Genomic DNA, 22688 nt, shown 5'->3' on the forward strand with positions numbered 1-22688 from the left:
GTGTTCCAATGCTAGGAAATGACAGACACAGAGAGGGTGAAAACCAGAATTACAGTACTAGCCTGTGGGAGAGGGGGACCAGATCTGCCGGGTGAGAACAGACTCTTGGTCTGTCTCTTGCCAAATGCCTCACAGGAAGGCTCATGCTCACATCTTGTGCCTCATTGTGCAGTATGATCCCAGACTGGAGGAAGGGAGGATTCTACCTGACCTCTGCAGTGACCAGATCGTAACCTGATACAGGTCAGTTACTACCTCCATCCATGCTAGCAGCATCCCCAATGTTACTTCTCTAATGTATCCAGCCCTTCTTTACGCCCAGCTATTGTATCTGACTCAATGACCCCCTGCAGCAGTGAGTTCCACCAGCCATCAATATGCCATGTGAATGTGAATTTCCCTTTACTGGTTCTGAATGTACCAGCCACTCATTTCACTGGAAACCTCTTTATTTTTGTAAGTTAGGGCTGAGGGAAAAAGCAGGACAGATCCTTTCACAACACCCCCCATGAGGAGAACCAATTCCCCTTAGAGCTGTACAGTCCCTGCTTATTGCATCTTACTGAGCTGGATTGGAAAGGACATCAGATAAGCAGCAGCCAGAACCCACCAAGGATGCTGGAGATGAAACAGGCACTGAGGATCAGGATGGAGATCACAGCAAGACCCAGGGGCTCATCCAGGGGCAGCATCCCCTCTTTTCTGCGGGGGCTGAAATATACCAGGCAGCAATCACACAGACCAGAGCCAAAGGAGCAGGATGGCCAAGGAGGCCCAGCAGGTCTGTTCCAGCACAGTGCCTGGAGGGACTTGATAGGTTTTACACTTATGTGTGCTCACAGGAACCATCTCTTCTTCTCCCCATTTACTCTTTTGTCTTTCCTTTTACCTCTCTCTCCTCTGTTCCTTCACCGCTTCTCTCTTCCATTTCTTCCTTTCCCCAAATTTCATTCTTGCTCCCTATCACGGAGTTTGGGAGAGACAAGGCCCTGCACGCCCAGCTTCCTGCAATTCACCATGACTCTCAGCCAGCCAGTAAAACAGGTTTATTTAGATGACAGGAACACAGTTTAAGACAGGCTTTGCAGGTACAGACAACAGGACCCCCTCAGTCAGGTCAGAATGTCTGTCTGGCCTCCCCTCCATAATCCCAGCCAGCTTCAAACTGAAAACTCTCCAGCCCCTCCTCTGCCTTTGTCCCTTTCTTGGGCCAAGAGGTCACTTGATCTCTGTTCTCCAACACCTTCAGTTGACACCTTTGCAGGGGAGGGGCCCAGGCCATTAGTTGCCAGGACACAGAGTGTCGACCATTCTCTGTGCCGACAGTATCACAGGGACCCTCTTGGGCTCTGCAACAATCACACACCTGTTCCCCCCACCTAGATACCTAAGAAATGCTGAGGGGAAACTGAGGCACCCACACAGTATTCAGAGAAAACATTAAGAACATTCCCACTTTGTCACACTCCCCTTCTTTGCTTTGGCTTTTCTCTCTTCTCTCCCCTGCCAATTTCCTTTCCATTTCACCCCTAGTTCTTGTCTCTCTCTCCAGGGGCGGCTCTAGGTATTTTGCCTCCCCAAGCACAGCAGACAGGCTGTCTTCGGCGGCTTGCCTGCATGAGGTCCCCGGTCCCACGGATTCGGCGGCACGCCTGTGAGAGGTCCGCCGAAGCTGCGGGACCAGTGGACCTTCTGCAGGCATGCCGCTGAAGGCAGCCTGCCTGCCGCCCACACAGCGACCAGCAGAGCGCCCCCTGTGGCTTGCTGCCCCAGGCACGCGCTTGGCATGCTGGGGCCTGGAGCCATCCCTGTCTCTCTCTCTCTCTGCCCCTCTATTTCATCCTCTCTCTCCTTGGATCACCCATTTCCGTAAGGCCCTTCTATTGATCTGACTTATCCATCAGTCCTTGGCCATTCCCTTTTCTAGGGGTCATTACCACCATCCATCCCCCAGCAGAGCAGAGATAAATTCCCCCTTGTCACCTGCAGTTCCAGGGCTGGTTTCCTCTATTGGCCTCATGGTCTCTCCCAGACCTTGCTCTCCCTGTCAGTGAGTTTGGGTTTCACTTATAGTTATGAGCACATAGACTGAGCTGAGGAATTGGTGTATTTGGAGGTCGCCAGACACAAACAAAGAGCATATAAATTCTCTGCTGGGGCTGGCAAGCAGCACTGGAGTTTGAGGAACCCCACTGAGTGTGCACAAGGGTTAGCTGGGGGTTTGCTGCCTCTTGCATTACTTCTCATCACAGGAGAAAAATATTGAGAGGTGAGCATGAAATGGAATGAGCCAAAAATAAACCTCAAAGTTAGAGAGAGAGAGTTAGTGGAGAGTAGCTAGTGCACTGTAAAGTCACATTGTAGCTTGGTGCACACTAACTTCCCCATGTGGACAAGGGCTAAATGTGTCTGGGCTGCTGGAGGTGCCTGGAGTGTATTGAAGAATGACTATTAAACATCTGGTAGTGGGACCTCGTAGGATGCTGAGCCAACAGTCTCCTCCTGCTGGAATCTCTCGGTGGAGCCTTGAACTGCAATATAAGAGGGACCACAGGGCAGGACTGAGGGGCATTGGCGGAGCTGGGGCCCAGGCATGGGAGGATGAGCTAGAGCCAATACAAATGAGGGAGACTGGGCAAGATTTCATCCCATCACATTGGGGAATTCAAACTTTGCAGAAAGTCAAGCTTGGTGCCCAGGAATCAAGGTTCTGTGTCCTAAGATGTGACTTTAAGATATAGTCAAGACAAATAGATATAGCCGCAAAGTATCCATACATGAAAGGTAACTTCACAGTATTAAGAGGAGGGGGGAAAAAAAACAAAAAACAAAAACAAAAAAAGGAGAGAACCATTTCTACAGCATCAGACATTCATCCTCTAAATCCATTAACAGGTTTGACAGCCCTTCAAGGGAAGTGGTGGAAACCTCATTGCTCGAGCCATTCAAAGTTGGGTGAGATAAGGAAGTGGAGAATGTGCTGCAGGGAATGACCCTGCCCTGGCTCCCAGACCAGACTGAGCTAGAAGATCTTTTCAGTGCCTACGAGATACAATTGTCCCTCTTTCTGTGCCTTGGCACGGCAGGGTATTAGTGGCTCTAACACAATCTTTGGTCTGGTTTGTTCTAATAAGAATATGTTAAAACTGTTGACAAGAATCAGTGACCAGAATTCTTACAGTTTGGGTTTTTTAAAAGGGTTTCCAGCCCTTCTGCTCACACAGCAGTTATGAATATTTATCAGACAATACTTAATAATAGCTATTTACTGTACTACTTAGGCCTTATGTACCCTGCAAGTACAGCCAGATTAGAGGGCCCAGATAAAACAGGAATGTCTTCCAGAATGTCAGCAGGGCTCAGTCTTGTTGATTTCAATTGTGGGCTTGTCTCGGTGAGAAAACAGCACCAATTTAACAAAATGAGTTTAGACGCTTGTAGGCATACTGTCAATCTCCCAGAGAGGCCACACCTCTTTGTTGTCACATACCTAGAACAGCAGCCTGTAAAAGGGGGAAATTAGCTGTCTCTAGGGCCCAAATCCTTAGACAGGAGAGAGTAGTGAATTGTCTATAAGCCCAGGCCCTGAGGCAGGGCAGGGCACCAAACAGTTTGGAAGTTCAGACCTCAGGACAGGCAGAGCAGTGAATAGTCTATGAGCTCAGGCAGGGCAGGGCACCAAACAGTCAAGGGGCTCAGGAGGGTTTCTCTGATCCATGCAGTGGGGCAGAGCATCAGACAGTCTATTGCCTGATATACTGGCTCAGGCAGACAGCAGACAAACACAGGTCTCTTGGCATTTGGTGGCATGGCAGGGGGACCCAGGCCCACCCAACTTCACCAGGGCCCAGTGGCAGAGTGTTCCACTACTGGGTCAGCAGAGATCCAGCCACAGCACACTGACCTTGGTTCAGGCAGCAAAATCCCCGACTGGAGTCAGCTATTCCCAGGTTACTTCCACCCCTCCAGATGTTCCTGAGTCCCAGTGTCAAGCTCCATCTCCCCAGAATACACTGCTAGTGGCAATTCCAGCAGCTCCTCAGGGTTGGCTGCATCTAACAGCTCAGAAGAGTCCTCAGGACACCAGATATCTTCTCCTCACACAGCAGCAGGGTGGGGACATCTGTCTCCCTCAGCAGCTCCAACCAAACTGAATTGCAAGGCCTGCCTTTTACACTTTCTGTCCCTGTATCTCCCCCCTCTGCTTCTGGTGTGGTGGGTGTGACCTTTCTTGTTCCACCCACTGGGGGTGTTTGGCTGTTCCTTGCTGTCAATCTCTGAGGGAGGCCCTGCCTCTGTGCTACAATGCTGACTGGGTTAAATTGGTGCAAGCCCCTCCCTGCGAACACTCTTGTTTCTGTATAAAGGAGCCCTACAGTAATTTAGGTTAGGTGATTTCTCACTGACTGGGTATAAAGCATCAGTCCTAAACCACAATAAAAGCCTCCGCACAGGGGCGTTGCACCAATGGAACTAAACTGTTTGTAAACCTATGTAGTTCTGTCAGTCCAATTCGAGTGTAGACAGCCCCTTGTCCCTGAGTGATGTTAAAGCATTGGACCATTTAAGGGTTTTAGCATTGCACAGGGACATGGACAAAGCCCCATTTCTGTTTCAAGGGGAAGCTGAGTTGTAGCATAGTCAAGAGGAAAGAAGATCAGACCTAGTTATTTTTGCAGCATGGATAGGACCTTATTCCTGGTAAGTTGTTACCTGGAGCAGGACTAGCAGGGTTAATATGAACAGGAAACCTCCCTTCAACATTTCCCAGGGCAAACCCACAGATCCTGCCTTTCCCAGCCTGCCTCCTCTACCAGTCTCCTGGGAGCTTCAATGACATCACAGGCAGAGCTCACTGCACTTTGGCTTGTTCCACATTAGATATTTTCAGCAGTTTTCAGATTTTTCCAAAATTGATCTAGTGAGTGAGTTTGGGCCCCAGCATCATCCTCCACTGCCTACACCCAATATCATGATAGCCCAGGGCTGATCCGATCCCTCCTGCCAGATGTCTCTGTGAGCTGACCCAAGCAAGAGATGTGCTGACTCTCCAGCTTCATATCCAGGACAGGGTTTCTTCAAAATATAAGTGCTGCAGTTTCACAAATTCGATTATATACTTTGAAACATGCGATGTCATTCCAATTCCTGTTTCCATGTTTGGTTTGTTTTCCCTCCACATGCATGACAGCACAGTACTCACTGGGCTCATTATTGGGTTCCCCAGGCCTCCAGAACCTGTAAAATAGAGATGCTCATATGTTAGAGATGCATCATTATAAATGTCGCAGGGGAAAGGGTTGTAGCTGATTATGATGAGGGAGAGGGAGAATTGCAATACTTGAATCAGCCACAAACACTCCTCTTCTTTCAGCACACTGTTCCCAAAAATTCATTCATGGCCTCTATCCATGTTCCCTTTGTAAATCATCTCTCCATTACAACAAAAATAGTTAGTTCCAGTTGAGAGTAAGCTGCTCTCTCTCTCCCCCAACACACACACACACACACACACACACACTCCATTGTGTATTAATCCTGGAACTAAGTGGAGGGTGGTAACTGGTCTCCATCCTAGGAAATACTCACGCTGCAGTATTGTTATATGGAGTGTCATCCACCCAGCGCCACTGGCCTTTCTTCTCCTTATCAGTCAGACCAATACAGTAATCCCTTCCTTCGCTGCCTGTAACTGTTCCATTTACCCGAGTGAAGATGAAATCCTGGATAAAAATAAAATCAAATCTCCACCAGGTGCAGTCCCTGGGCAGACAGTAGGAGACGGGGGTCCCTGTGGGGGTGCTGGATGTGATGGATGAGGAAGCCCAGGATTGAATGAACACAGAGCCCAAACATCTTCTCCAGGGCTGCACTCTGAGTGCCCAGAGGAGCCTGACTCCCAGCAAGTTACCTGCTCAGCTCCTGTGTTGATTACCACCAGGTGGGAGCCCATCCCTGTGCAGTTCCTCTCACTGTCATCCCAGGTCATAAAGTCTTTAGAGAAGTAGTAGCAGCTGGCCTGAAAGAGCTCCCAGCCCCCGGGGCAGCACGTCCAGACTTCCTCTGTGAGGGGAGAGAAGAATGAACCACAGAAAATAAAAATGGAAAGGACTTGTTAGATGACACCCAGTTCAGTCCTCAGGTCCAGTACAGGGTAGTTCCATCCAGTCCATCTTCATTTCACACATATCTCGAGCAATGGGGACTAACAGAGTTCTTCATGGTGAGGAAATGATTCACCACATGTTCTTTTTTCTCCTACCTGGTCTTTTTTATACTTAATTCTTCCCCCTAAACCCCTCCTGGTCAGTTCTTTCTCTCATTGTTGCTTGCCCTCTGGAGGCACTTGTAGGCCATTAACACACACTAACTAGTTCTGTGCTGGACTGTTTCCCTTCATGCTTCTGTGCTTGCTCTGGCAGCATCTCCCTTAGTGTGTCCTCCTTCACCTTCTCCCCCTCTGTCTTTTTCCTTCAGTGTTCCTCACTCTTCGCTTCTTCTCACTCTATACACCACCCCTAGATGACCTCATTCACTTCAGGTATCAGAGGGGTAGGCGTGTTAGTCTGGATCTGTAAAAGCAGTAAAGAGTCCTGTGGCACCTTTTAGACTAACAGACATATTGGAGCATGAGCTTTCATGGGTGAATAGCCACTTCGTCGGATGCATCATAAGTTGCCACAGGACTCTTTGCTGTTCATTCACTTCAATGGCTTCATGTCTTGTCTTTGCTATGATGTTGTCTCTCACCTTTACCAGCTATTCATTTGCACCTCCCTCCATGCGACTCATGAGCTCCTCCAGAGAAACCCTCCTCTGCTCCCTTCTATATCATAAATAACAATGTCAGTATCCCTCACTTAGACTTGTAATCTTTGTGTATATTTAACTCCTTTGTCTCTCCCGCCTTTATCCACAAATCCATCCTGCTGCTCAACACTGCCAGTCCTTTTCTCTTTCCATTGTTACTGCCAAATCCTTAGCCCATGTCTTGGCCATCTTTCTGTAATCTTGACTGCTGCACCTACCCCTCTCTGGACTCCTCAGTTTTCATACTGTGTCCCTCATATATAGTATTGCTGCCTTTTCATCTCCCTATCCTTTCCCACTTGAGTCTCCTCATTGGCTTTGTTCTTCTTCTGGGTCAGATTCAAACCCCTCACCCTGACCTTCAGGGGCCTCCACAACTCTGCTGCTGTCTCCATCTCATCTATAGTTACTTTCTACTCCTACATTCAGCCACTTCAGCTTATCTCATCACTCTCCTGGTCTTCTTCCACAAATAGCTCTGCGCCTTCTCTTGCTGTGGCCTCGAAATCTGGAATACCCTCCTTGACCTCCACATGCTCCTGCCTCAAATCACTCCTCGAAATTCATTCCTTTCAGTCAGTCTTCCACCCTTGCCTCTCTTCCGACTGCCTCTAATTTGCCATATTATGGTGGAGTGGTCACAAAGCCATAGTTAAGGAAGCATCATAGATTTGTGTTTAATGGAGAATAATGGGGCCCCTGCTGATTCTCATGTCAACACCGACTTCAGCATTGCCAGTTTGAAAGTGCCCAATTAATCGATGAGGCCATCCTTTACTACGTATTGCCATATGTCTTTTATGTGTGACAGCACATTTGCCAAGTTGCAGTGGCTTCATTTAATCGAACTTGGCATTTCTCCATCTAAGAACACTTACTGCAGTCACTGTGTTCTTCACTACATTGGCATTGTTCTTTGCAAAGTTCTGCATTATTTGCTTTTATATTTTTCATGTCCAGTTTAAACAGTTTCTTTTAAAACTAGGAAAATTCACACAGAAAAATCTTTCTTTAATGTTAATTATCATTGCTCTGTTCTACTTCAAGAACATTCTCCTCAAGGGCTGACAAAGAGTTCAGGCCAACAACCACATTTCTGTTTCTCTACTGACACCAAGAGAAAACTTTACAACTCTTACCTATTACTGTCCTCCTTCCACAACACATTGGTCACACCAACAGATTCAAAAAGCTTTAACTCTGACATATACACAAGGAAAACACATAAGTTCCATAGATTCATAGAATTTAAGGCCATTAGATCATTTAGTCTGACCTCCTGTCTCCTGTATGTCACAGTCCCTAGAATTTCATCATTACCCCTCTATCCAGCCTGAGAAATTGTGTTTGATTTATTAAGAGATCAACTTTTAATTGACAGGCAAAACTGTGACTGGACAATCTGTACCTCTACATCCAATTAAGTCACAGTCCCTATCGCAACCTCTTGCCTTCTTCACAAGGTCTTGTTCGGCCACTACTACTCACATTGAGTCGCCTAGTAGAAAGAACCCTGGACTGGAGTTCTAGGTTTTGTTCCCAGTTCTGCCACTGGCCTTCTGGGTGACCTTGTGTAAAACCCTTGCTTCAGTTTCCTCATTTGCAATTTGAGGACAATGATACTGCCCACCTTCACAAAGAGCTTTGAAACCTACGGATAAAAAAGCACTATCCAAGAGCTAAGCAGACGTAGTAGTACCTTACTCCACAAGGAGGCTGACTGAAGTGAATAGGACTATTTCTGAAGTAAGGTATAATGGGCTGTGAATAAAGGGGCAGACCTAGTCCACTGTCTGACAGTCAGCTGGTCTGCTCTGTTGATAAATGAATGTATAAGGTCACTGTTAAAGTTTGCATCTGACGAAGTGGGTATTCACCCACGAAAGCTTATGCTCCAATATGTCTGTTAGTCTATAAGGTGCCACAGGACTCTGTCGTTTTTTACAGATCCAGACTAACATGGCTACCCCTCTGATACATGTTAAAGTTTAGTGACTCACTTTATCTCATAGTTTGGGCATTAGAGCACATCAGATTGTAAAAGCAGCAAAGAATCCTGTGGCACCTTATAGACTAACAGACTTTTTGGAGCATGAGCTTTCGTGGGTGAATACCCACTTCGTCGGATGCATGTAGTGGAAATTTCCAGGGGCAGGTATATATATGCAAGCAAGCTAGAGATAACGAGGTAGTTCAAATTCACGGGAGGAATGAGGCCTGTTCTAAAAGGCAGTTGAGAGTGTGAAACAAGGGAGGAGAAACTGGTTTTGTAATTGGCAAGGCATTCACAGTCTTTGTTTAATACCGACGAGGATGTCAATTTAGTTGACTGAAAGCCATGCATTTTAATTGCAGCTAGTTCCATTTTTTGCATGAGTCTGACAACAGTGTACACCAGATGGAAACCTTAAGGTGCTATAGAGTGTGGTCAGGGAGGTTGAAGTGTTCCTACAGGTTTTTGTATATGCCATCTAATATCTGATTGTGTCCATTTACCTTTTCTGTAGAGCCTGTCCAGTTGCGATGTACATAGCAAGAGGGCCATTGTGGCACATGCATGGCATATTTACAATGGGCGAGTGGCAGGTGAATGAACACCACATGGGCACAACATGAGTAGAACAACCTAAATGACACGAAGCAATACGTTATAATTAAACATTTCTGCTCCCTTGTCATATAGAAGACTGGGATAGAAGATTTTATTGAATACAGTTTCCAGTTCAACAAAACAAAAAAATGCAGATTTGGTACAAGAAGGAATTAATTTTAAGAATTTGTAGATCAAATTAAATTCTATGTTTTTAAATTTTTGAATCAGTATTTTCTTTTAAAGAATCTATAAAAAACTGTCATAACATAATGAATACGTTTTTCAGTTGTTCAAATAAATGTGATCTTATATTTTGACTCAATATAATTTTTTCACACGTTTTGTATGTGCCAGTGGTGAACTAGTCCTCAGACCAATGAGTTGTGGTACGGTCTGTCGGTGTGAAAATAGTCATCTGGTCACTTGGATGAGTAGGTGGTAGTTTAAGTGGCTAGTTCCCTGAGGACAGAGCAGGGGTCATTGTGACTAGACGTCAATTCAGGACATGCTAGAAACCAAATTAGGCAGATCAGGGCTGAATAGACAACCTGCACGCATCAAGGCCAGGCTAATACAGGGCACCTGGTTAAAAAGGAGTCAACAACTTCACAGTCAGGGAAAGTGAAACAGTCTGCACAGGAACAGAAAACCCATGCCACTGGTACAAGGCTGGGACTGTTGGCTAAGTAGCATGGTGGAAAAAGGATCTTGAGTTACGGAGTATGGAAAAGTTGAAATCGAGCCTAAGTGGCGCTTTGTAGCAAAACAGGCTAATACATACTGGGCTGTATAGTAGGAGTTACAGACGCAACGAGGATGTGTTATTCCCATCTCTTCGGACACTGTGAGACCCGCATCTGGACATAGTGTCACAGTTTGGCGTCACACTAACAAAAAGGACGTGTGTAACAATTGGAGAGAGTCAATACGAGGGAACAAAAATGATTAGAGGAACTAAGCATACTAGTGAAGAGAGACTGAAGGAATAGCTTACATTTAGCCTGACAGAAAGAAGACTAAAGGGATTTGATGCAAACTCTCACACATTAGGCAGGATAGTCCAAAGGAGAGGGGAGCTAGAGCTGTTCTCAGTGGTGACGGAGAGACAGAACAAGGACAATGGTTTGAAGTTGGCAGTTCGCGAGAAGTCAGGCTGATATAGGTCAGAAAAACTTTGACTAGGAGAGTGGTGAAGTATTAGGAAATAGGTACCAGGGAGGAGTGGTAGAACTCCAATCTTTAGAGGTATTAAGAGCGCAGACTAAGCACCGCTGGGATTATCCATTAAAAAGTGGTCCTCGTCTTTAGCCGGGGTTGGAACTAATGACCTCATAGAGTCCCTTCATCAACGCTTTTGAATTCTAATGATACTATGATAGACATAGCTGCAATCCACAGGCCTGGCCGGAACTGGTATGAGGGCAGGACTAGGGTTCCCCCCAAACCTCCCAACTCCTGATCAGACACAGGAGGAGTTGATCCAGACTGTGGGGAAGATCACTGAGGTGAGCAAATCTGCCAATAAGCGCAGGACCCACCAAGGTAGAGGAGGAACTTTGTCACACTAGTAAACCAAAAACTCAGTTATTCACACAGCTCTCCTTGTATTTAAGTTTGAGTTAAGGCTGTGTAAATTACAAAAAGGAGACATTTGTTAAAAGTTATTCTTTACAGTGGACCAAAAAAGAAGATTTCTGTCCCAAGGGAAAAATGATATTTTGACATTTGTATTCATCCTCAATCAGGATGAAAACTGAAATATTGAAACTTTAAGGAACAAAATGTTCTGAAAAAAATTGACTCAGAAATACCAAACATTTCATTTTGACATTTTCAATTGAAACAAAATATTTAGCCATTCCTAGACCAAAACCTTTAATTTTGATTTTCCCAGAGGGAAAATTCTCCCTAAATAGACCTTCATTACCATCTCAGCAAAAACAGCACCTCCTACTGAGTCTCCAGCACCATTCCCTCCAGCTCTCCCTCTGTTACTGCCTATTTACCCATTCATGTAACTCAGGGCTCAACTGGCTGGTTTGTGTGATCTCGCTTGGTTACCAGCCCCACCCAAGGTGAGGATCTCTTCAGGCTACACAGGAGTTTGAATCAGATTCCAGGTCCCAGAAAAAATGGGAATTGCATGTGGTGGGGAGTCATTTCTGCTGACTTTCATTCATACTGACCTTTCCCTGCCTCACCCTCTGAAACACAAGTTTTTTCCTTCAGATACCGGTGCAGCCAAGACAGTTTCTCTTGCTCTTTGTGCCGTGTCCTAGTGTCCCAACGCCAGGTAACTACAGACACAGAGAGGGTGAAAACCAGAATTACAGCACTAGCCTGTGGAAGAGGGGGACCAGATCTGCAAGATGAGAACAGACTCTTGGTCTGTCTCTTGCCAAGTGCCTCACAGGAAGGCAATGTAACTGCTCCTCATAAATGTATCCAGCCCCATCTTTAAACCCTGTTATTGTATCTGACTCAATGACCCCCTGCAGCAGTGAGTTCCACCAGCTGTCAATATGCCATGTGAATGTGAATTTCCCTTTACTGGTTTTGAATGTACCAGCCATTCATTTCACTGGGAACCTCTTTATTTCTGTAAGTTAAGGGCTGAGGGAAAAAGCAGGACAGATCCTTTCACAACACCCCCCATGAGGAGAACCAGTCCCCCTTAGAGCTGTACAGTCCCTGCTTATTGCATCTTATCTGATGTCCTTTCCAATCCAGCTCAATAAGCAGCAGCCAAAACCCACCGAGGATGCTGGAGATGAAACAGGCACTGAGATTCAGGATGGAGATCACAGCAATGACCCAGGGGCTCATCCAGGGGCAGAATCCCCTCTTCTCTGCAGGGGCTGAAATACACCAGGCAGCAATCACACAGACCAGAGCCAAAGCAGCAGGAGGGCCCAGGAGGCCCAACAACCCCAGCAGGTCTGTTTCTAGCACAGTGCCTGGAGGCACGGCATAGGTTTTCCTCTCTTCTGTGTGCTCACAGGAACCATCTCTTCTTCTCCTCGTTTACTCTTTTGTCTTTCCTTTTCTTCTACCTCTCTCTCTTCCCTCCTCAACTCTCTCCTCACTGTCTGTTCCTTCACTGCTTCTCTCTTCCATTTCTTCCTTTCCCCAAATTTCACTCTTGCTCTCCTTCTTTGTTTTGGCTTTTCTCTCCTCTCTCCCCTGCCAATTTCCTTCCCGTTTTACCTCTAGTTCTTGTCTCTCTCTCTCTCTCCTTCCTTTCCTTCTCTGCCCCTCTATCTCATCCTCTGTCTCCTTGGATTACCCATTTCTGTAAGGCACTTCTATTGATCTGACTTATCCATCAGTCCTTGGCCATTCCCTTTTCTAGGGGTCATTACCACCATCCATCCCCAGAAGAGCAGAGATAAATTTCCCCTTGTCACCTGCAGTTCCAGGGCTGGTTTCCTCCATTGGCCTCATGGTCTCTCCCAGACCTTGCTTTCCCTGTCAGTGAGTTCGGGTTTCACATGTAGTCACGACCTCGGAGTCGCTGAGCTGAGGAATTAGGTGTATTTGGAGGTGGCCAGACACAAACAAGGAGCATATAAATTCTCTGCTGGGGCTGGCAAGCAGCACCTGAGTTTGAGGAACCCCACTGAGTGGGCACAAGGGGAAGCTGAGGGTTTGCTGCCTTCTTATCGCATGCGAAAAATATTGAGAAAGGAACACGAAGTGAAACTAAAATGAGCCAAACATGAACCTCGCAAAGATATGTAGAGAAGGAACCTCCCTCCTCTGCACCCCACAGAACTTCATGGTCCCCCCGTCCCAAAGTCAGTGGGACCCTCCCTGCGCAGATCTCCTCAGTGGCTGGAGCAAGCCGTCTCTGACTCACTTTTCCACTAGACCCCACCAATAACTCTTTAGTCCAGGATTGGCTTATGAGACGTGGAGATAGGGTGACCAGATGTCCCAGTTTTATAGGGATAGTCCTTAATTTTTTGGGTCTTTTTCTTATATAGGTTCCTACTACCTCCCACCCCCTGTCCTGATTTTTCACATTTGCTGTCTGGTTACCTGTAGTGAGGCGCCCTGGCTCCCAGCTGCGCCTGAGAGGGCCGAGCCCCTGCAGCCTCCAATGTGGGTGGAGCCACCACCACCCATTCCCGCCCCCCAGAATTCAAGGGGCGGAGCAGGAAGTATAAAAGCACAGCCCCGGCACTCACTTGGAGGCCGGCTGCCGAAGAGACCAGATGCGGATGGCCGAGCTCCCACCTGGCCTGAGCTTCCCCGTGCCTGGTATCCTGAGGAGGATTGGCCAAGCCTGCCCCGTGCCCAGTATCCTGAGTAGGATTAGCTGAGCCTGCCCCGCGCCCGGTATCCTGAGGACTGGCAAAGCCAGCTCCGTGCCTGGTATCCTGAGGAGCTGCCTGAGCTTCCCTGTGCGCGGTATCCTGAGGAACCCATTGTCTGGGACCCACCAGAAGATGCTGGTGAGACACAGGTACCCAGAGAGGGGGAGGTTGGAAGTGGCCCGGGAGTAGCCGACCCTGGTTTGGCTCCCAAAGAGCCTGAACCAATGTCAGTGTGTTGCGGCCAGGATTTCCACTGACAGCAGCGACTCTTGGCCGCTGCTACGGCCCTGGGCCGGAACTCAGTGGAGTGGGAGGGCCTGCATTTCCCCTGCTACCCCTTCAAGGGTGGCAGACTCCCCCTCTCGCTGGCCTGAGGAGACCATTCTCGTAGTCTTAGAGACTATTTGTTTGCTCAGCCCCTGCTGAAGGGCCTGAGCTTTGAACTGCTTATTGTCCCGCCCCGACCCAGGGCGTGGGCTTAGAGACTATTTGTTTGCTCAGCCCCTGCTGTAGGGCCAGAACCAGGAACTCTTTGCCGCCTGTAGTGAGGCGCCCTGGCTCCCAGCTGCGCCTGAGAGGGCCGAGCCCCAACACCGGACAGTTACATGTGGTGCCTTCTCTGAGGAGCTCCGCCCAGAATGTGGACACAGGCTCTCGACTCTGGTGAGAAGGGGGCTGGGCGGGAGAGACTCCCCTCCCGAGAGATGGATCTTTCTCAGCTCCTTGCGCTCGTGACCGAGACTCAAGAGTGACAGCAGGCAGCCCAGTCTCTGCAGCAGCAGGAGCAGCAGGCCGCCCACCTCCAACAATAACAGTAACTTGTTGAGCAGCTGGGAACCCAGTAGCACCAGCTGCTCCAAGAGCTGATCACCCAGCACCAGGAGTTCCAACGCCAATGCCTCCAGCACCTCGTGGCGGCTTGGTCCGCGCCAGAAGGAGTCCAGCCAGGGGGCACGGAGATGTAGGGGGCGGCCCAGTCCCCCGATCTGGCTGACGAAGATGGGCCCTGGCGACAACCTCGAAGCTTTCCTCATCACGTTCGAGCAGGTGGCAGTCGTCGCAGGGTGGGCCCACGATCAGTGGGCTGTCATTCTGGCCCTCTACCTGACAGGGACTGCCCAGGCGATCTATCGCGGCCTGTCTGCAGAAGCAGCCCAGGATTACGACCAGGTGAAGGCCGCAGTCCTAGATGCCCTAAATGTGAGTCCGGAGATGTTCCGACAGCAATTTAGGAGCCTGGCCTACCACGCCGGTGCCTGGCCTCGTATGGTGGCCCAGGAACTCTGCGAGACCTGTAAGCGCTGGTCGCAGCCAGAGTGACGGACGACAGAGGAGCTAATGGAGCAAGTGGTGCTCGAACAGTTCACCCACATCCTTCCCCCCCCGGGGAAGGGCCTGGGTCCTCCGCCATCGGCCTGTGACCCTGGCCGCCGCCATCTCACGGATGGAGGACTTCCTCAGGGCCTGCAGTTCGAGCAGCCCCACGGGGGGCAGAGTGCCCTAGCTCCGAGAAGAAGACGGCGCTCATCCGGGCTGACGGACGAGTTTCAGGTCGGGGGGTGAAGGCCCGGACCCACACCACAGCGCCCCCCGGCCGATCCGCTCGGACCCCGACTCCAACAGTGAGGGGAGGCCCCCAGAGTCCTCTGGTGGACACCCCCGGGGCCCGGTCCCGGTCCGGATGAACAGACCGGAGGCCCTGTTTCTCCTGCGGGGAATATGGCCACCTACAGTGGGACTGCCCCGGACTCGAGTCCGCCTTTGGCCAGGTTTGTTCAGGGGAAGCCCATGCCCGTCGGTCCCAGGCAGCCAAGATCACTGTGCCCATGATAGTTGAGGGATACAATGACGGCCCTCCTCGACTTGGGCTGTGGACAGACATTGATCTGGCAATGGTTGGGTCCCCTAGTTGATGCCCGCCTGGGAAAAATCTGGCTACAGTGCATCCACGGGGACATCCGACCTTACCCCAGCACCCAGACCCAACTGACAATTGATGGAGTCACCCGGTTGATGGTGGTGGGCCTCGCGCCGTGGCTCGCCTATCCGGTGATCCTGGGCCGGGACTGGCCCGAGTTTCCCGCAGTCCTGCGCCGCCACACCAGGGATGGCCCGGAGCCCATGCCAGTCTTGGAAGGGGAGGCCTCAGAAGTCGAGGAAGACAAGCCGGAAGCACCCGACTCTGCCGGCCAGCCAGAAGGAGTGGGGCACATCGGCCCGGGAGCAGTGGAGGATCCCTCGGCCCCCACAGATTTTTGCCGAGACCAAAGGGTCGACCCTACCCTCAAGCAGGCATACGAACAACTAGCCACCGTGGATGGAACCATCCTCGATCCTGGCTGGGCGGTGCAGTGGCCGCATTTTGAGCTGCGACAAGATCGCCTGTATTGGGTCGAAAGAGACCCACACATCGGGGAGCCCCGGACCCAACTCCTCGTGCCCCGATGTCATTGGCGGGTGGTCCTGAAGCTGGCCCACGACATCCCAGCCGCTGGACACCTGAGTCATGAAAAGACACTGGCCCGGATCCTAAGGCGCTTCTTTTGGCCTGGTACACATCAGGAAGTAAAACACTACTGCAACTCCTGCCCCGAGTGCCAACTGGCCACCCCCACCAGAAAGCCCAAGGCCCCCTTAGTGCCCATGCCCGTAATCGAGAACCCCTTTGAGCGTGTGGCTATGGATCTAGTGGGGCCTCTCCCCAAGAGCATCGTGGGGTTTCAGTACATGCTGGTTATGTTGGACTATGTCACTCAGTTTCCCGAGGCGATTCCGCTGTGAAGCATCACAGCCTGCACTATCGCAGGCGAATTGGTGAAGGTCTTTGCGCGTGTCGGCCTGCCCCAGGAGATCCTCCCAGACCAACTTTACCTCACTATTACTAAGCCAAGTATGTGAACTCCTGGGGATCAAGCAACCGCGGACGTCGGTATATCATCCCCAGACTGACGAATTGGTCGAAAGGTTTAATCGGACCTTAAAGGACATGCTGCGCAGATTTCTGCCACAGGACCTCCACCAGTGGGACCAGCTGCTACCACCCTTGCTTTTAGTGGTACGAGAGGTCCCCCAATCGTCGACCAAATTTTCGTCATTTGAACTGCTGTACGGCCGCCAGCCCCGGGGCCTCTTGGACCTAATGCAGGAAACCTGGGAGCAAGCCTCGTCCCCCGCCCAAGGCCTTTTGAAGTATGTGATCTAGCTGCAGGAGCATCTTAGGCAGGTGGGCGCCCTGGCCTGAGAGAATTTGAAAGCCGCCCAAGAAACACAGGCCCAGAATTACAGTCGGGGCGCACAGCACCATGACTTTCAACCCGGGGACCGAGTCCTTCTCCTTATTCCCTCCAATGAATCCAAGCTCCTGGCTCGGTGGCAAGGACCGTATGAGGTGGTTAGAAAAGTGGGCCCAGTTACCTATGAAATTAACCAGCCCGGCCAATGAAAGAAGCTACAGTGATACCACATTAACCTTCTCAAGCCATGGCGGGAATGAGAAGGTCTTCTAATTAAACCCTACCCACCAGAACCTGAGCTAGGACCTCAGGTAACTCACACTGAGGACCTGGAGGGATCCCAGCTTGGGGAGACGCTGACGGAGGCACAGCTTAAGTAAACCCGGTGCCTCCTACAAGCATTTTCCCGCACTTTCACGGCCCAACTGGGATACACCAGCCTGGTACACCATAGGATTCAGACAGAGCCTGGAGTGGTCGTCTGGGGCACGACCCGGCCCTGGCCATACCATAGGAGGCGTGTCATTGACAAGGAGGTCTGGAATATGTTGGACCTGGGGGTGATTGAATCCTCGCAGAGTGAGTGGCGAAGCCCCGTGGTGTTGGTCCCGAAGCCCGATGGCTCCCAGTGATTCTGCATCGACTTCAGGCACGTCAACGCCCTCTCCAAATTCGATGCATACACCGTGTCCCGGATAGACGAGCTGTTGGCCCGGTTAGGAGAGGCCCGTTATATCACTACCCTGGCTTTGAGTAAGGGATACTGGCAGATCCCCCTCCATCCGGCTTCCCGGGAGAAGACTGCCTTCGCCACCCCTACGGGCCTCTATCAATTTACCTGGATGCCCTTCGGTCTCCATGGGGCTCCGGCCACATTCCAGCGCCTGATGGACTGCCTCCTTCGACTGCATCAAGACTACGCTGAGGCCTATCTGGACGACGTTGTCATTTACAGCGGCTACTGGGAGAACCACTTAGAGCGGGTTGCGGCCGTCCTGAGGTCCCTGCGGGCAGCCGAGTTAACTGCCAACCCAAAGAAATGCCACATCGGCTGGCAAGAAACCACCTACCTGGGGTACACCATCGGAAATGGACAGGTAAAACCCCTCATGGACAAGGTTCAGACCGTTGCAGCCTGTCCCCCGCCAGCCATGAAACGCCAAGTATGTCAGTTCTTGGGGCTGTCCGAGTATTATCGACGGTTCATTCCCCAGTTTGCAGCGATCACCGCTCCCTTGATGGGATTCCTAACCAAGGACCGCCTGCGACAAGTGAAATGGACCCCTGAGTGTGACGAGGCCTTTCGAACACTGAAAGCAAGTCTCTGCCATGAGCCGGTCCTGTATAGCCCCGACTTTGACCATCCTGCAGACGGACGCTTCGGAGGTGGGGCTCGGGGCTGTCCTGTCCCAAGAGGTGGATGGAGAAGAGCATCCGGTCCTCTACATCAGCCGGAAGCTGTTCCCCCAAGAAGAAAATTACGCAGTGGTTGAGAAGGAAGCCCTCGCGGCGAAGTGGGCTTGCGATGCCCTGTGATACTACCTCCTTGGGGCCCCGTTCACCATGGTCACTGACCACGCTGCCCTCCAGTGGTTGGCCCGCATGAAGAACCATAACATGCGACTGCAGCGCTACCTGGCACTGCAGCCCTATGCCTTCACCGTTTGCCATAGGGCCGGGAAGGATCACACCAAAGCGGACTTCCTTTCCTGCCTGGGGGGTATGGAAGGGTCTGGCCCCGCTCCATGGGAGCCAGCCTTGAGGTGGGGGACGTGTAGTGAGGCGCCCTGGCTCCCAGCTGCACCTGAGAGGGCCGAGCCCCTGCAGCCTCCAACGTGGGCGGAGCCACCGCTGCCCATTCCCACCCCTCGGAAGTCAAGGGGCGGGACAGAAAGTATAAAAGCACAGCCCCAGCGCTCACTTGGAGGCCGGCCACCGAAGAGACCAGATGCGAGTGGCCAAGCTCCCACCTGGCCTGAGCTTCCCCGTGCCCGGTGTCCTGAGGAGCTGCCTGAGCTTCCCTGGGCCTGGTATCCTGAGAAGGATTGGCCGAGCCTGCCCCGTGCCCGATATCCTGAGGAGGATTGGCCGAGCCTGCTCCGTGCCCGGTATCCTGAGGAGGATTGGCCGAGCCAGCCCCGTGCCTGATATCCTGAGGAGCTGCCTGAGCTTCCCCGTGCCTGGTATCCTGAGGAACCCATGGTCTGGGACCCACTGGAAGATGCCGGCGAGACACAGATACCCAGAGACGGAGAGGTTGGAAGTGTCCCGGGGGTAGCCGATCCTGGTTTGGCTCCCAAAGAGCCTGAACCAATGTCAGTGTGTTGCGGCCAGGATCCCCACTGATAGCAGCGACACTTGGCTGCTGCTAGGGCCCCGGGCTGGAACGCAGTGGAGTGGGAGGGCCTGCATTCCCCCTGCCACCCGTCCAAGGGTGGCAGACTCCCCCTCTCGCTGGCCTGAGGAGGCCATTCTCATAGCCTTAGAGACTATTTGTTTGCTCAGCCCCTGCTGAAGGGCCTGAGCTTTGAACTGCTTATTGTCCCGCCCCGATCCAGGGCTTGGGCTTAGAGACTATTTGTTTGCTCAGCCCCTGCTGAAGGGCCTGAGCTTTGAACTGCTTATTGTCCCGCCCCGATCCAGGGCTTGGGCTTAGAGACTATTTGTTTGCTCAGCCCCTGCTGAGGGGCCTGAGCTCTGAACTGCTTATTGCCCTGCCCTGACCCAGGGCCTGGGCTTAGAGACTATTTTTTTGCCCAACACCTGCTGAGGGGCTTGAGCTCTGAACTGCTTATTGCCCCGCCCTGACCCAGGGCCTGGGCTTATCGACTATTTGTTTGTTTAACCCCTACTGAAGGGCCGGAACCCAGAACTCTTTGCTGCCTGTAGTGAGGTGCCCTGACTCCCAGCTGCGCCTGAGAGGGCTGAGCCCCAACACCGGACAGTTACATCATGCTACGTGGAGAGCGACACACATCCTCTCCTATGGGCCCTTTAGGGTTTCCTCGGAGTAGATAATGCCACCCTGGGCTCTACTACTCACCCTACCCCTTATACTTTGAGATGAGAATCCTTCTTGATGGGTGTCCCCTGAACAGGCACTGGCTGTGAAAGCACTGGCAGCTTGACTCCAATGGCACTGCCGTACTCGGATGGATAGTGGCTGGAGGAGAGGAGGGTGAGATGTAGGAGATCCAGGACCCGAGAAAGACATAGGGCCTCTGACAGGGTGGCCTAGACATCCATCTGATCCCTTGTGGGGCTCTCAAGAGCTGGATTTCAGCCCCACAACCCATAGGCACAGACTTCTACTCGTTCTGGTAGGTGCTCGACCCCATCTGCCCCTGGTTCCGCTCTGACTCCAGCCCTTCACCCCAAATCTGCTCCTTCACTGCCCCTATTTTTACTCCTTTCCCAAATCCCTGCCCCAGCCCCGTCTCTTCCCTGCCACCTCTCCTAAGTGTGCCACGTTCCCGCTCCTGCCCCCCCCCACAGAGCTCACTATGCCGCCAAACAGCCGTCAAGGGCAGGCAGCCTGTGGCTTGGCCCAGCACTGGGGCTGGCCTGGTGCTCGAGGTGGGGGGTGGCTTGGTCTGGTGCTGGGGATGGTGGGTGGTGGGTCAGGAGCTGGTGGCAGCTTGTATCGATGTGGCTGGGGTAGGCGTGCCGGGGCTCCTCCAGTTTGCGGGGTGCCTCTGGGCTTTTCCTTTTATGGGGGGAGAGGGGTTTGGGGGCTCCAATATGTGTGGGGGTGGGACCTTGTGTGGAAGGGGCGGGGCCGGCAGGCTAGCCTCCCCAAAGCGGGGATTCACCCACTGCCCATGTTAGAGCACTGGACCATTCAAGGGTTTTAGCATTGCTCAGGGACATGGACAAAGCCCCATTTCTGTTACAAGGTGGAACTGTATTGTAGCAGAGATGAGGGGAAAAAGGTCTGACCTAGTTATTTCTGCAGTATGGACAGGGCCTTATTCCTGGTTTTAACAGCCCTGCTGCAGTATGCAAACAAAGTAAGTTGTTATCTTGACCAACACTGGGAGGGTTAATATGAATGGGAAACCTCCCTTCAAGATATCCCAGGGCAAACCCACTGCCCCAGCCTGCTTCCTCCACCAGTCTCCTGGGAGCTTCAATGACATCACTGGCAGAGCTCACTGTACTTTGGCTTGTTCCACATTAGATATTTTCAGCTGTTTTCAGAGTTTTCCAGAATTGATCTAGTGAGTGAGTTTGGGCCCCAATATCACTCTTCATTGTCTATGTCCAATGTCATGATAGCCCAAGGCTGATCCAAACCCTCCCACCAGGTCTCTCTGTGAGACGACCCCAGCAAGAGATACACTAACTCTCCAGCCTCACATCCAGGATGAGGGTCCTTCCTCAAAATCTAAGCATTGCAATCTCACAAATTTGATGATATGCACTGGAACAAGGGACGTTATTCCAATTCCTATTACCATGTGAATTTTGTTCTCCTGGCACATGCATGACAGCACAGTTCTCACTGTTGTGAGGACTGGGTTCCTCAGGTCTCCAGAACCTGTAAGAGAGAAAAGCTCAGTGTTAGAGATGCATCATTATAAATGTCTCAGGGGAAAGGGTTGTTGCTGATGATGATGAGGTAGAAGGAGAATTGCAACACTTGAATCAGTCACAGACAATTCTGTTTTTCTAAAATTAATTCATAGCCTCTATCCATGTTCCCTTTTCAAATCTTCTGTTAGACCAGATATGGTTAGCTCCAGAGCTCCAGTTGTGGGTAAGGCGCTCTCTCTCTCCATTGTGTATTAATCCTGGAACTAAGTGGAGAGTGGTAACTGGTCTCCATCCCAGGAAATACTCACGCTGCAGTATTGTTATGTGGAGTCTCATCCACCCAGCACCACTGGCCTTTCTTCTTCTTATCGGTCAGACCAATACAGTAATTCCTTCCTTTGCTGCCTGTATCTGTTCCATTTACCCGAGTGAAGATGAAATCCTGGATAAAAATAAAATCAAATCTCCACCAGGTGCAGTCCCTGGGCAGACAGTAGGAGACGGGGGTCCCTGTGGGGGTGCTGGATGTGATGGATGAGGAAGCCCAGGATTGAATGAACACAGAGCCCAAACATCTTCTCCAGGGCTGCACTCTGAGTGCCCAGAGGAGCCTGACTCCCAGCAAGTTACCTGCTCAGCTCCTGTGTTGATTACCACCAGGTGGGAGCCCATCCCTGTGCAGTTCCTCTCACTGTCATCCCAGGTCATAAAGTCTTTAGAGAAGTAGTAGCAGCTGGCCTGAAAGAGCTCCCAGCCCCTGGGACAGCACGTCCAGAGTTCCTCTGTGAGGGGAGAGAAGAATGAACCACAGAAAATAAAAACGGAAAGGACTTGTTAGATGACACCCAGTTCAGTCCTCAGGTCCAGTACAGGGTAGTTCCATCCAGTCCATCTTCATTTCACACATATCTCGAGCAATGGGGACTAACAGAGTTCTTCATGGTGAGGAAATGATTCACCACATGTTCTTTTTTCTCCTACCTGGTCTTTTTTATACTTAATTCTTCCCCCTAAACCCCTCCTGGTCAGTTCTTTCCCTCATTGTTGCTTGCTCCCTGGAGGCACTTGTAGGCCATTAACACGCACTAACTAGTTCCGTGCTGGACTGTGTCCCTTCCTGCTTCTGTGCTTGCTCTGGCAGCCTCTCTCTTAGTGTCTCCTCCTTCACCTTCTCCCCCTCTGTCCACTTCCTTCCTC

General features: G+C 51.0%; 1 protein-coding gene across 1 annotated transcript; it reads right to left on the reverse strand.

Annotated features, from left to right (window-relative positions):
* Positions 1-1032: 1032 nt before the first annotated feature.
* On the reverse strand, positions 1033-12962 carry LOC116823815 (C-type lectin domain family 6 member A-like). The gene is made up of 6 exons (XM_075070909.1): positions 12811-12962; positions 12160-12261; positions 11590-11700; positions 5912-6057; positions 5590-5723; positions 1033-5238 (listed from the first exon to the last, which is right to left on the reverse strand). Exons 1-6 carry the CDS (start codon positions 12845-12847, stop codon positions 5079-5081), a joined length of 690 nt encoding a protein of 229 aa, XP_074927010.1. The 5' UTR covers positions 12848-12962; the 3' UTR covers positions 1033-5078.
* Positions 12963-22688: the final 9726 nt, after the last annotated feature.

The sequence above is a fragment of the Chelonoidis abingdonii genome, chromosome 1, assembly GCF_003597395.2.
Source record: "Chelonoidis abingdonii isolate Lonesome George chromosome 1, CheloAbing_2.0, whole genome shotgun sequence".
Taxonomy (NCBI): Eukaryota; Metazoa; Chordata; order Testudines; family Testudinidae; genus Chelonoidis; species Chelonoidis abingdonii.

Bases quoted from the DNA above. Each gene is read 5' to 3' on its own strand.
- LOC116823815 (XM_075070909.1), bottom strand. From the start codon at position 12,847: ATGAGGCCAATGGAGGAAACCAGCCCTGGAACTGCAG. The intron at 11,701-12,159 runs GTGGGTTTTGGC...CTGTGTCTGTAG, and splicing joins TTTCATCTCCAGCATCCTCG to TTACCTGGCGTTGGGACACT. The intron at 6,058-11,589 runs GTCAGTATGAAT...TCACAGAGGAAG, and splicing joins AGAGGGTGAGGCAGGGAAAG to TCTGGACGTGCTGCCCCGGG.